The sequence below is a fragment of the Erythrolamprus reginae genome, chromosome 1 (genome assembly GCF_031021105.1).
Source record: "Erythrolamprus reginae isolate rEryReg1 chromosome 1, rEryReg1.hap1, whole genome shotgun sequence".
NCBI lineage: Eukaryota > Metazoa > Chordata > Lepidosauria > Squamata > Dipsadidae > Erythrolamprus > Erythrolamprus reginae.
The window spans coordinates 12,000,432-12,013,553 of NC_091950.1; the positions used below are offsets into that span (position 1 = coordinate 12,000,432).

At 43.9% G+C, this 13,122-nt stretch overlaps 1 protein-coding gene across 1 annotated transcript in view; it reads right to left on the reverse strand.

The window, feature by feature from the left end:
* The window catches only part of PTPRS (protein tyrosine phosphatase receptor type S), a 301,225-nt gene that overhangs the window by 99,894 nt on the left and 188,209 nt on the right, over positions 1–13,122 (reverse strand). The window contains exon 11 of the mRNA XM_070744606.1: positions 4,677–4,982. Within this exon, the coding sequence (XP_070600707.1) occupies positions 4,677–4,982 (306 nt within the window). The remainder of the gene's footprint in view (positions 1–4,676; positions 4,983–13,122) is intronic.

Consider the following 13,122-nt stretch of genomic DNA (forward strand, 5'->3'; position numbering starts at 1 on the left):
TTAGAAGGACTAACTAACTTTCCAGCCATTAGTAAAGGGGTCCCCAAACTTGGCCACTTTTAAGACTTGTGGACTACAACTTCCAGAATTCCACAACCAAGTGGCCAAGTTTGAAGACCTCTACATTCGTGGTTAGTCATCATAACACGGTTACAAGGGTACACTTCAACTGGAAAAGACTTTAACGGTGTAAATAAAAATGGATGGGCTTGTTCCATTAGTCCAGATTGTTCCATTAGTCCTCAACTTACAACCGTTTCATTTAGTGACCATTCAAAAGTTACCACGGCACTGAATAAAGTGACATAGTTTTTTCACACTTAACAACTGTTGCAACATCTTATTTACTTACTTACTTATTTAATTAATTTGACTTCTGTGCCGCCCAATCCCGAAGAACCCAGGGCGGCTTAAAACAATATAAAATGCTATAAAATAAAAAGAAGTCAAATGTACAGTCTAAAACTATAAAACTCTATGGAGTTGGTTCCATAGAGCTGGGGCAGCCACAGGGAAGGCCTCGTAGCTTGAATGTTTTTTATGACCGTTGCAGGGATCCACTTTTGTGACCTTCCTGCAAGCAAAGTCAGAAAGGGGCTGAAGACCAAGTCTGCAGAGAGGGGCGGCATACAAATCTGATTAATAAGCCCAGATTGGAATGGAGCCCATTCAATGGTTTCTTCTGATCTGCTATCATCAAGGTGGAGCTTCATTTTGTTATATTGTACTATATTAATATATCCAATTCTTTTTGTTAATTTTTATATTTTGAAAGCTGCCTTGAGTCGCCATGGGCAAACAGGCAGAAATATAAACCCAATAACTAAATAAATACCGTATTTTCAGACTGTAAGACACACCGGTGTATAAGACGCACCAAATTTCAAAGAGGTAAGTAAGAAATAAAAGGGGGGGGGGTTTACCCTCCCTGGCTCCCAGGAGCACTCTGCAAGCTTCCCAAACCCTCTGCCTGCCTCGTTTTTTGCATAAATGGGCCTGTTCTTTCCAAAAAATGTGGCATGCAGAGGGTTTGGGAAGCCCGCAGATTACTCCTGGGAGCTGGGAGAAGGCGAAAACACCCCCATCTTTGCAAAAAATGGCATTTTTTTAGCCATTGTTTTGTTTTGTTCAAAAATTGGGGAAAGGAGGGTTTGGGAGGCCTGCAGAGTACTCTAGGAGCTGGGGGAAAGGGGGGAAATGCCCCTATTTTTGCAAAAACTGGTTCTTTTTTGCCTCGGGTTTTGTTTTTAAAAAATGGGGGTGTCTTTGTCTTCCCCCAGCCCCAAGAGCACTCTGCAGGTGTCCCAAACTCTCTGCGCATCCGATTTTTGTGAAAAATGCTTCAATGTTTTATAAACATGTGATGTGGGGGAGGGGCTTCAGGAGGGCAAAAATGGCTGTATTCGGTGTATAAGACACACCAACATTTCCACCCTCTTTTAGGGGGAGAAAACATGTGATTTATACTCCAAAATATATAAGGAAGAAGAAAGGAAGGAACCAAGGAACGAAGGAAGGAAGGAGAGGAGAGAAGGAGGGAAGGAAGGAAGAAGGGAGGAGAGAAGGAGGAAGGAAGGGAGGGAGGAGAGAAGGAGGAAGGAAGGAAGGAAGGAAGGAGAGAAGGAGGAAGGAAGGAAGGAGAGAAGGAGGAAGGAACGAATGAACGAATGAACGAAGGAGAGGAGAGAAGGGGGGAAGGAAGGAAGAACGGAGGGAGAAAATGAGGAAGGAAGGGGAGGAGAGAAGGAGGAAGGAAGGAAGGAAGGAAGGAAAGAAAGAAAGAAAGAAAGAAAGAAAGAAAGAAAGAAAGAAAGCCAGATTGGCTTCACAGCTGTTACTAACTGAACAACTGCAGTGATTTTGTTAAAAACGGGGTCCAGAAAGGTTGTAAAATGAGGCCAAACTCACTTAACAAATGTCTCTCAACAGAAATTTTGGTCATACGTCAAGGACTACCTGTCGTTCAATACAGCCACAAAAATGCCCTTAAATAAATGTTTCTGCAAGTTGGCTACTTTAAAATGTACGGCCTTTAACTCCCAGAATTCCCCAGCCAGCAAAGCTGGCTAGGGAATTCTGGGAGTTGAAGTCCGTACATTTTAAAGGGGCCAAGTTGCAAAACACTGAATTCCCAGAGTTGGGTTTTTTTTTAATTGTCTAAGGAAATTGACACGGCAATACTTTTATATTTACTCCATTACCCAGCTGACGTTTGGCCGTCCTACCACGTCCCTTCCAGAGAGTATGATAAATGAGAGGCTTGAAAGTAAATAAAGTGCCACTAGAAATTCATTAATGGCTGATCGCAACACCTCTCTGGCATCTCCCCGGGAGTGTGGCTTGGGTCCACCTTGGCAATCTTCCACCACCCACCCAAAATGCCATTCTTATTCCAAGGGCCAAAGAGAAAGTGCCTCTGGAAATTTTGGAAACGAGTAACCCACTTTCTCGTATTGAAAGGATTTTAAAAAACAGGTGGGCCTTACACTGTTTTGGGGGTTGTTTGGGGTGGGAGCAAACAGGAATTATGTTTGAATCTTAAAACAAGTTTTTTAACTGCTATGTTTCTTCTGGGAACCAGCCAGTTTAGCCTAGTGGTTGAAGCACGAGGTTAGAAACGGTGAGTTATAGTCCCACTGTAGACATGAAAGTTGGCTGAAGACCTTAGGGCAACCACCAGGAGATTGTGAGTTCTAGTCTTATATTAGGCATGAAAGCCACCTGGGAGACTTAGGGCCAATTGCTAGGAACTAGGAGGTGAGGAGTTATAGCCCTGCCTTAGGCACAAAAGCTGGCTGGGTGACTTTGAGCCAATCACCAGGTGACTGTGAGTTCTAGTTCTGTCTTAAGCATGAAAGCTGTCTGGGTGACTTTGGGCCAATCACCAGGTGACTGTGAGTTCTAGTTCTGTCTTAAGCATGAAAGCCATCTGGGTGACTTTGGGCCAATTACCAGGTGACTGTGAGTTCTAGTTCTGCCTTAAGCATGAAAGCTGTCTGGGTGACTTTGGGCCAATCACCAGCTGACGTGAGTTCTAGTTAAGCATGAAAGCTGTCTGGGTGACTTTGGGCCAATCACCAGGTGACTGTGAGTTCTAGTTCTGTCTTAAGCATGAAAGCTGTCTGGGTGACTTTGGGCCAATCACCAGGTGACTGTGAGTTCTAGTTCTGTCTTAAGCATGAAAGCTGTCTGGGTGACTTTGGGCCAATCACCAGGTGACTGTGAGTTCTAGTTCTGTCTTAAGCATGAAAGCCATCTGGGTGACTTTGGGCCAATCACCAGGTGACTGTGAGTTCTAGTTCTGTCTTAAGCATGAAAGCCGTCTGGGTGACTTTGGGCCAATCACCAGGTGACTGTGAGTTCTAGTTCTGTCTTAAGCATGAAAGCCATCTGGGTGACTTTGGGCCAATTACCAGGTGACTGTGAGTTCTAGTTCTGCCTTAAGCATGAAAGCTGTCTGGGTGACTTTGGGCCAATCACCAGCTGACGTGAGTTCTAGTTAAGCATGAAAGCTGTCTGGGTGACTTTGGGCCAATCACCAGGTGACTGTGAGTTCTAGTTCTGTCTTAAGCATGAAAGCTGTCTGGGTGACTTTGGGCCAATCACCAGGTGACTGTGAGTTCTAGTTCTGTCTTAAGCATGAAAGCTGTCTAGGTGACTTTGGGCCAATCACCAGGTGACTGTGAGTTCTAGTTCTGTCTTAAGCATGAAAGCCATCTGGGTGACTTTGGGCCAATCACCAGGTGACTGTGAGTTCTAGTTCTGTCTTAAGCATGAAAGCCGTCTGGGTGACTTTGGGCCAATCACCAGATGACTGTGAGTTCTAGTTCTGTCTTAAGCATGAAAGCCATCTGGGTGACTTTGGGCCAATTACCAGGTGACTGTGAGTTCTAGTTCTGCCTTAAGCATGAAAGCTGTCTGGGTGACTTTGGGCCAATCACCAGGTGACGTGAGTTCTAGTTAAGCATGAAAGCTGTCTGGGTGACTTTGGGCCAATCACCAGGTGACGTGAGTTCTAGTTCCACCTTAAGCATGAAAGCTGTCTGGGTGACTTTGGGCCAATCACCAGGTGACTGTGAGTTCTAGTTCTGCCTTAAGCATGAAAGCCGTCTGGGTGACTTTGGGCCAATTACCAGGTGACTGTGAGTTCTAGTTCTGCCTTAAGCATGAAAGCTGTCTAGGTGACTTTGGGCCAATCACCAGGTGACGTGAGGTCTAGTTAAGCATGAAAGCTGTCTGGGTGACTTTGGGCCAATCACCAGGTGACGTGAGTTCTAGTTCCACCTTAAGCATGAAAGCTGTCTGGGTGACTTTGGGCCAATCACCAGGTGACGTGAGTTCTAGTTCTGCCTTAAGCATGAAAGCTGTGTGAGTGACTTTGGGCCAATCACCAGGTGACGTGAATTCTAGTTCTGCCTTAAGCATGAAAGCCGGCTGGGTGACTGAACCAATCATCAGGAGATGGTGAGTTCTAGTCCCACCTTAAGCATGAAAGTCAACTGGGTGATTTTGGGCTAGTCCCTTTTTGTCAGCCTAAATAATCTACCTCACAGGGTTGTTGTTACGGGGAAAACAGTAGGAAGAAGATACATTGGCTATGTTGAGTTATTTGTAAAAACAATACAGGCAGGATACAAATGCAGACAGAAATAAATTTAGGGAGGATTCCCACTTACCATCTTCGTCGGTACGGACAATTACGGGCGAGCTTTCTGGGCCGGGCCCCATAATCGTATGCGCCACCACGGTGATGCGGTACTCCGTCCATTTCTCCAGGGATTCCAGGTTGATCTGGGTAGTTGTGGCAGGGATATCCTTCACCTCTTTCAATTCGCTGACCTCGGGATCCAGGCCTCGGTACCGGACGCTATAGCCTTCCAAGTCACCGTTTTGGCTCTCAACGGGAGGCGGCTGCCAACTTACCAGAATGGCCGTGGACCTGGTGCTGACACATTTTACGTCTTGAGGGGGGGCGGACGGTTCTACGGTAGCGGGAGGGGTAGTTTGGGGTGGCGGGAATCGGGGAGGGAAGAGGGGGGAGGAGAAGAGGGGGCAGGCGGAAAACAAAATATAGGAAAGATAAAAGGAAAAAAAAAGGAAAAAAATGATAACAAAAAAACCCGGAACGAAAAACCCGGAAAAAAAAAAAAGGCTTGGTCTGGGAACATAAAAACTCAGAAAAATAAACAGATAAAATCTTAAAAATAAAAAGGGCTTATTTTCCATGAAAATGGAAGTAAATGAAGGATTTACGGGGGGAGAAAAGCAAGCGGGCAATGCAACTCAAAAGACATGGGGTTTGGTTGGGCTAGCTGGCATTTAGCAGGTCAAGAAAAACAAGATGGCGCTCGCCACGGCACGATGGCGGCAGCCATCTTGAGTTTCCGCCTCTCTGAGATCAGCATTTCACAACTGCAGGAATTTTAACATGCCATCTTGCATTTCTGTCAGTATTTCTCAATTGACAGAATTTTAAGACGGGTGGGCTTCAACTCTGGGAGTTGAAGTCCACCTGTCTTAAAATTCCCATGGTCGAGAAACAGTGGCATAGAATTCTGGGCTTCTTCCATTCCTATAAAAATCCTCCCTGCCATCCATCCTATTCCCATCATTGGGGGGGAAAACCCGGGACTGTGGGGATCTAGTCCCTAGCAATTCCACCAATAAGCAACCACATTCTAATCCCCGAATCTGCTTCCTTCCCAAGCCTAGAAGACGGGAGGGATCCATCCATTACTTTCTGGGATCCCCTCTCGGCAATCAAAGGAGAATGGTAGACATATTTTCCGTTCCCTAATCTGCAGGTTGCAAGTAGCAATTTATAACCAAATTTATAGCAATTTATAATTTATCTTTTAGTAGCCAGAGCTGAAAGATTTCTTTCTTTCTTTTTTTCTTTTTCTTTCTTTCTTTCTTTCTTTCTTTCTTTCTTTCTTTCTTTCTTTCTTTCCTTCCTTCCTCCTTCCTTCCTTCCCCTTTCCTTTTCTTTCTTTCCCCAACTGGACATCCACGAGATACCAGGCTGGCCATTGTTAACCAGCATTAAGTTAATAGCGGACGAAAATCTTTATGGGGAACATTTACCCTCTTTTTGGTTTTAAAAAAGGGCCTTATTCATATCCACCTTCCCATACTCAGCTAGGCTACCCTGAGTAGCGAGTTCTACAGGTAGCCATCAACTTACAACCACAAATTGAGAGCAGAATTTCCATTGTTAATCAAGGCAGGTTTGTTTAAGGGACGTTCGCCTGATTTTACAACTTTTCTCTCCGTGGTTAAGTGAAAGACTGCAGTTGTTGAGTGAATCATCGCACGGTCATTAAGCGAATCCAGTTCCCTCCCATAATTCAGGTCAGAAGCTGGCTGGGAAAGTCACAAATGGCTTTCATGCGATTCGGGAAGGGTGCAGCCATTGAGAAAAGCAGGTCAGTCGGTCGCCAAGCGGCCTAATTTTGACCACATAAACGTGGGAACGCTGCAACCGTCATAAGTGCGAGGACAGGTCTTAAGTCACCTTTTCCCCCCCACTGGCGTAACTTTGACTGGAGGAATGGTTGTATGTTGAGGACTGGCTGTAACTTAGAGGCTTATGACTCCTAGCAAAAATTTATCTTTAATTTTAGGCAATCTCAAGGAAATTCTCATTTGGGCTTCCTGGTTTCAGTTTAGGGAAAGATTCTCCAAGCTTGGTAACTTTAAGACTGGTGGGCTTAAATTCCCAAAAGTCCCCCCATCTTCTCTGCCTGGGGAATTTGAAGTCCACAAGTCTTTAACAGTGTATCCAAATGGTGGAGTTGAAAGGGACTTTAGAGGTCTTATAGTCCAACTTCCTCCACTAATCTTGACTTGCCCCATTTGGAGATCCCTGGTTGAGAAGGTTTGTGTTTAGGGGTCCCGACATCACCTGGATGTCGGGACCCCTTTGGGGGTCGAACGGCCGTTTTACAGGGCTCTCCTAAGACCATGGGAAGGGACAAGTTTCCCATGGTGTTAGGAACTAAAGTTTCTATTCTGGCGCCTTGTAACATGTTTTTACAATCTGACCAATCAGGCGTTTACAGTAGGGGGTGTCCCTCTGACCTTCCTGCCAATCAGCTTCAAGCTCTGTTGGGAGTATTGGCGCTAGACTTATGGTTGGGGTCACCACAATATGAGGAACTGAATTAAGGGGTCGGGGCATTAGAAAGGTTGAGAACCACTGCATTAAAAGGTAAAATAATTCACCAACTCTTCTAGAATTCACGCATCTCAATTTCTTAACTAGCCCTCCCAAAGAAAACAACAGCAGCAACACACAATCAAAAGCAACAGAAGCTTGGAATGCAAAGAAATCAAGCAATTTTTTTTTAAAAAAACAACACACCAAATGGTCAGGTTCCAAATAAAATAAAGGAAATAATAATAATAATAATAATAATAATAATAATAATAATAATAATAATAATCCTCAAATTATTCATCAAGCAAAGCCTTCTATAGTCCACGTTCAGTAGTCTGGTTTACCTACCTTCAGCACCGGTTAACTTTATCAGACTGCTTCATGAAAGTCCAGCCGGGGATGATGGGATTCACGAAAGGTTCCTAAGACCCAGGCCTGCACTGGCTCCCCCCCCAAAGCACCCCTCTTCCTGCCCTCCAACCTGGCTTCAGCAGAGAAAGTAAAGGAGAGGGCCCTTCTTTTCAACTGCCGACAAAAGAGTTCTGGGCTCAGGTGACAGTTCTGTTCTTATCCCTGATGCTCTACCTTCCTGGAAGAATGTAAATACTGATTTGTCTTCCAAACCAAATTCAAGCAATGGTGGCATTTCCCAATGGTTCAAAGTGGCGTTCCCCAAGCTGAGCCACTTTAAAAAGGGTGGACTTCAACTCCCAGGATTCCCCAGCCAGCAAAGAATTCTGGGAGTTGAAGTCCAGAACATCTTAAACAGTTGCCACAGTTGGGGGAAAAAAAGTGGATAACTCAAACTAAGGAGAGCAACATTTGCAAAAAAACCCCATTATGCCACAAATCTTCTCTCACATCAAGGTCAAAGTAATTTAAATGGAAAAGCACTAACTCGCCGCCTTCTTTTCGTCTATTTTTTAAAATTTCAAATTGTGGATCTCGTTTCTAAATTTTAAATTCTAAAATGCCATTTCCAAACGCCTGGCCATACCCAATTGGAAAATAACCCGGGTGTGTTTATGCAAAATGCGTTTCTCTTCTATTTGTGTCTCACTTTTTATCCTTTTATTCTTTTTACGGCAATAGAGCAGGGCAATTAATTTTCCCAAGAGCCACAGGAGAAACAGGGATTGTTGTGGAGGGCTGAAACCAATAGGGATGCGAAGTTGTGTAGGCACAAACCTTCACACGTATATAAAATTATATGGATAAGTGTCAGTATTGGGGGGAAACAGCATTCCGGTAGTGAAAATGGAGCTGGTGCGCAACTCTGGGTTACTGGCAGGGGCATGAGCTTCTTCTGCGCACGAGCAGGAAGCAAAATCTTGTGAAAGGGCGCACAAGATTTTGATGGGTTTCGCTGATTTTTTGCTTCCGCGCATGCATGGAAGCAAAAACATCACCCAAATCTCACACACCTCTGCATCTTCTCGCGAGATTTGCTTCTTGCGCATGTGCAGAAGCCAAATCTCGCTCCGACGCGCATGCCCACTGTTGTGGTTAGCTCTGGCCCAGCTCCTGCCCCAAGGAATGTGCAGGTGGATGTGGGGGAGACATCCACATGACGCAGGCCTGTTTTGCTCCCGGTGAAATCTGCCGATCAAGCCTCCTCTGACCAAGGAAGCGTGAGTGACAGGGAAGAGGGGAGTTTGGCAGACAGCCCAGGAGGAGATCAATCGTCTGTATCATCCTTGGATTCTGAACAAGAATTAATGACACATCCACGCATGCGTAGGTGATGCATAGGAGACAACAACTGAAGGATTATTACAAGAGAAAATGAGGCCACCTGTGGCTGTGTGGGGCTCCAGTAATTAGGGCTGCTGCTATAAATAGCAGCGTGTGGGTTTGGCCGTTGTGAAAGAGTATCTGATCGCAGTTCTTCAGGAATCAGGTGTTGCTGTTTTCTGGACTTTGTTTGTTGATTTTTCACGCCTTTGAAACCAAAGCAGAGCAACATGTGTGTGCGTGTGTCTCACTTCGTTGGAAGAAGAAGGGGTGTGAAGTTTCTTCACAGCTGCTAGCTAAGTACTTAATGACTGCTTAAGGGAAATTGTACAGGCTACCCGATTGTTTTGGGACGAGTGCTCTTTGCAATACAAAAAGAGTGCTTAGTTTATTTTGAATTTTGTGATAAAGAACATTGTTTTGAATTTTCAAACGTGTGTGTCTGTCTGCAATTTGTACCCTTGAATTTTCGGGAGGCTCCTACCAGAGAGCCCGGCAAAACACCCGCCGGTCACCCAGAGCTACGCACACATCTGCACCAGTAGCGGAGGTAAGTTACAACCCCCGCCTGGATGGAGTAGGTATGTATTTATGCATGTATATAGCATGCATGTAGGTGTGTTATGTATGTGTAGATATGGAATTTCTCTTGAAAGCAGGCAGTCCTAAAATGGGGCACAACTCACTTAACCAATGCCTCACTTAGCCACAGAAAATTTTGGGCTCAATTGTGGTTGCAAGTCGAGGACTTCCCTGTATTTTGTTCATTCCCAACCCATAAAATATTCTAGTTTGGGTGGAGGGGGGGAGGTTAGAGACATCCAACATAATTTTTCACGCATTTTAGTTAACATGGCCGTCGGATTACACAATTAGTTCTGCTTTGAACCTGCTCTATAGGTTTAGATTGGCCTTTTGTGCTGAATTCCATTGTTCCCAATTTACACACCTTCCAATAATCCCATTACTGTATTCCGGGTTTGCTCTTTTTTCTATTTAATTGGAAAGGTTTGAAAAGGAAAAAGGAAATCAGCCTATTTTAAGTACCATTTTTTAAAAAAAAAAAATCTTTGGCGCCACAAGTACAGAGCCTGATCTGCGTTGCTGAGTTTCTCCTCTGCTTCAAGCCCGGGAAAAGCCAATTATTCCAATCAAAGACAATCACATTGCCATCAATCCTCCCCATGTCAACTTCCAAAGCTTTCAAGCTGGCATAAGCAGGGAGGGGGAGAACTGACGGAGTTGCAGATTGTAATAACTGAAACTATATTCTACAAATTCTGAAGTTAGTTGGGGGAAAGATCAAAAGCAATGTGAAAAAATATTATTTTACTGAAAGAGTAGTAGATCCTTGGAACAAACTTCCAGCAGATGTGGTTGGTAAATCCACAGTAACTGTATTTAAACATGCCTGGGATAAACATATATCCATTGTAAGATAAAATACAGGAAATGGTATAAGGGCAGACTAGATGGACCATGAGGTCTTTTTCTGCTGTCAGTCTTCTATATTTCTATGTTTCAAATGCTTCTTTTACTGATTATGTCCTAGGTTACTGAAGTCAGCAGGAGGGGTGTTGGGGTTTCATAGCCCGCCAACTGTGGTTCATTGGAGAATCTGATTCATGACATATTCAATGGGGGGGGGGGGTGAACAGAGTCATGAGCACGCAGAAACTATGTGAGCTCAGTTCCGACTGCATTGGAGTATTGCCGAAATGTCGCTCCTAATAAATGACTATATTTCTTTTGAGGCTTGGCTCGTGGCTCATGAATTAATTAAGGCATCTTTCAGAAACTTCACACCTCTCAAAGATAGATAGTGTAGTGCCCAAAATTATCCAATTTATGTTGGGTTTGTTGTTTGCCTGCATAGAGAGACTAACTATTTTGGAAGGGGACAAGGCGCGTGTTGTAGCCTGTACAATTTGAGGTATGCAATTCAAATTTCAATTCCTCTTCTGTAATTCATTTCATTTTGCCCCAGGGTGATCACAGAGTCACGGAGCTGGGAAGAATCTCAAAGGCCTCCAGCGAATGGTGAGATACACTAAAACTGTGTTTTTGAACCTCAGTGACTTTAAGCTGGGCTGGCTGGGGATTGTAGGACTTCAAGTCCACCCAGCTTAAAGATGCTGAGTTTCGCTGTAAGAGGTTAAGCATCCGGCCATGTTTATTTTATAGCTTGGCAAATTATCCTTACCACAATTTGGGTAAAGAATAAGGACCTCATTCAACGTCCCATTTTTATCTGGAAAGTATGTTTTTCTCAAGATTTTATTTATTTTGTTTTTATTTGTTTGGTTTGTCAAGTACGTATTGGTGGTATACAAAGATACAATAAGAAACATTAGGACGGGGGATGGAAGTACACTGGTGCTGACCTCTTAGGAATCGGGAGAGGTCAACAGTGAATAGTTTAAGGGTAAAGTTTTGGGGGTTAGGTGATGATACTACAGAGTCTGGTAGTGAGTTCCATGCATCAACTACTCGATTACTAAAGCCCTTCATGGCACTGGATCAGATTATCTCAGGCACTGCCTTCTGCGGCACGAATCCCAGCGACCAGTTAGGTCCCACAGAGTGGGTCTTCTCCGGGTCCCGTCAACTAAACAATGTCGCATGGCGGGACCCAGGGGAAGAGCCTTCTGTGTGGCGGCCCCGGCCCTCTGGAACCAGAGATTAGAATTGCCCCCACCCTCCTTGCCTTTCGTAAGCTTTTTAAAACCCACCTCTGCCGCCAGGCATGGGGAAACTGAGATAATCTTTCCCCCTAGGCCTTTACAATTTCATGCATGGTATGTTTGCATGTATGTTTGGTTTTATAATAAGGGTTTTTAACTGTTTTAATATTGGATTGTTATATGATGTTTTTATTACTGTTGTTAGCCTCCCCGGGTTTACAGAGAGGGGCAGCATACAAATCTAATAAATAAATAAATAAATAAATAAAGTTGTATTCCTGTAGTCGAGTTTAGAGCAGTTTACTTTACGTTTGTATCTGTTGTGTGCTTGTGTGTTGTTACAGTTGAAGCTGAAGTAGTCGTTGACAGGAAGGATGTTGTAACAGATGATTGTATGGGCTATGTTTAGATTGTGTTTAAGGCAACATAGTTCTAAACCTAGGATTTAGTTGCGTAGGGTATTCTGTTGTGAGTGGAGAAGTGGAGGGATCTTCTGGTAAAGTATCTCTGGACATTTTCTAGAGTGTTTATGTCCAAAATGTGGTGTGGGTTCCAGACGGATGAGCTGTATTCAAGGACTGATCTGGCGAACGTTTTGTATGCTTACTGCAGTGCTTTCAGAATTCCTGAGGCAGCCATGCAAATAGTTTTAAATCCATGTTTTTCACACTTGGACCCGTGGACTTTAACTCTCAGCAAGCTAGCTGAGGAATTCTAGAAGTTGAAGTCCACAGGTCTTAAGAGGCCAGGTTTGAGAGACACTAAACGAATGAATAGGCTAAACAAGAAGCATTAAACAAGCTGAAGAATAAAACAAGGCCAAACAAGAAGCTCTGAATAAGCTGATGGCTTATTCAGGCTAAACAAGAGAGATCTTTTGGTAACCCAACTGAGGAATGGGTTTTAATACTTAATTTGTGCCCGTCAAATTTTTCTACCCACGATCCTCAACAAAATAACCCAGTGATGGGCTGCCAAAATTTTTGCTGCCTCACTGTGGATGTGGCTTATTTTGTGGGTGTAGTTTGATGGCCATGTCACCGGGTAGGAGTGGCTTGCTGGCCATGTGGCCAGGTGGGAGTGGGTTCACAATCATGTGACCAGGCAGTGGCTTAAACGTCATGTAACTGGGTGGGAGTGGCTTACTAACCAAGATAAGTTTTCAAATAGGTGCCTGAACTCTTTTTCAGTTAAGTCATATTATCTGAATAGCCACAAAAGGGACAAATGATAGACAGCATTATTGGTTGAGGAGCACAGGAACATTTTAAGGTTTAGTACTGAACCCACAAGGTTCAAGTATGATAACAGATTTAGCAAGTAGCTCAATTTTCTTTCATTGCTATAAAAGTTTAGTCCTAGATAATGATTAAAATGATTAAAGCATTTATGGGTAAAAAACTTACTATTTAATTATTTCCTATTTTAAAAGTAATTAAGGATCATACTATAAGGGACTACAGAAGGAAGGGCAATAAAAAAACTATTAAGTATTCAAAAAATAGTGCATAAACCTATCATCCCCACTGCGTCCCCCTACCCATG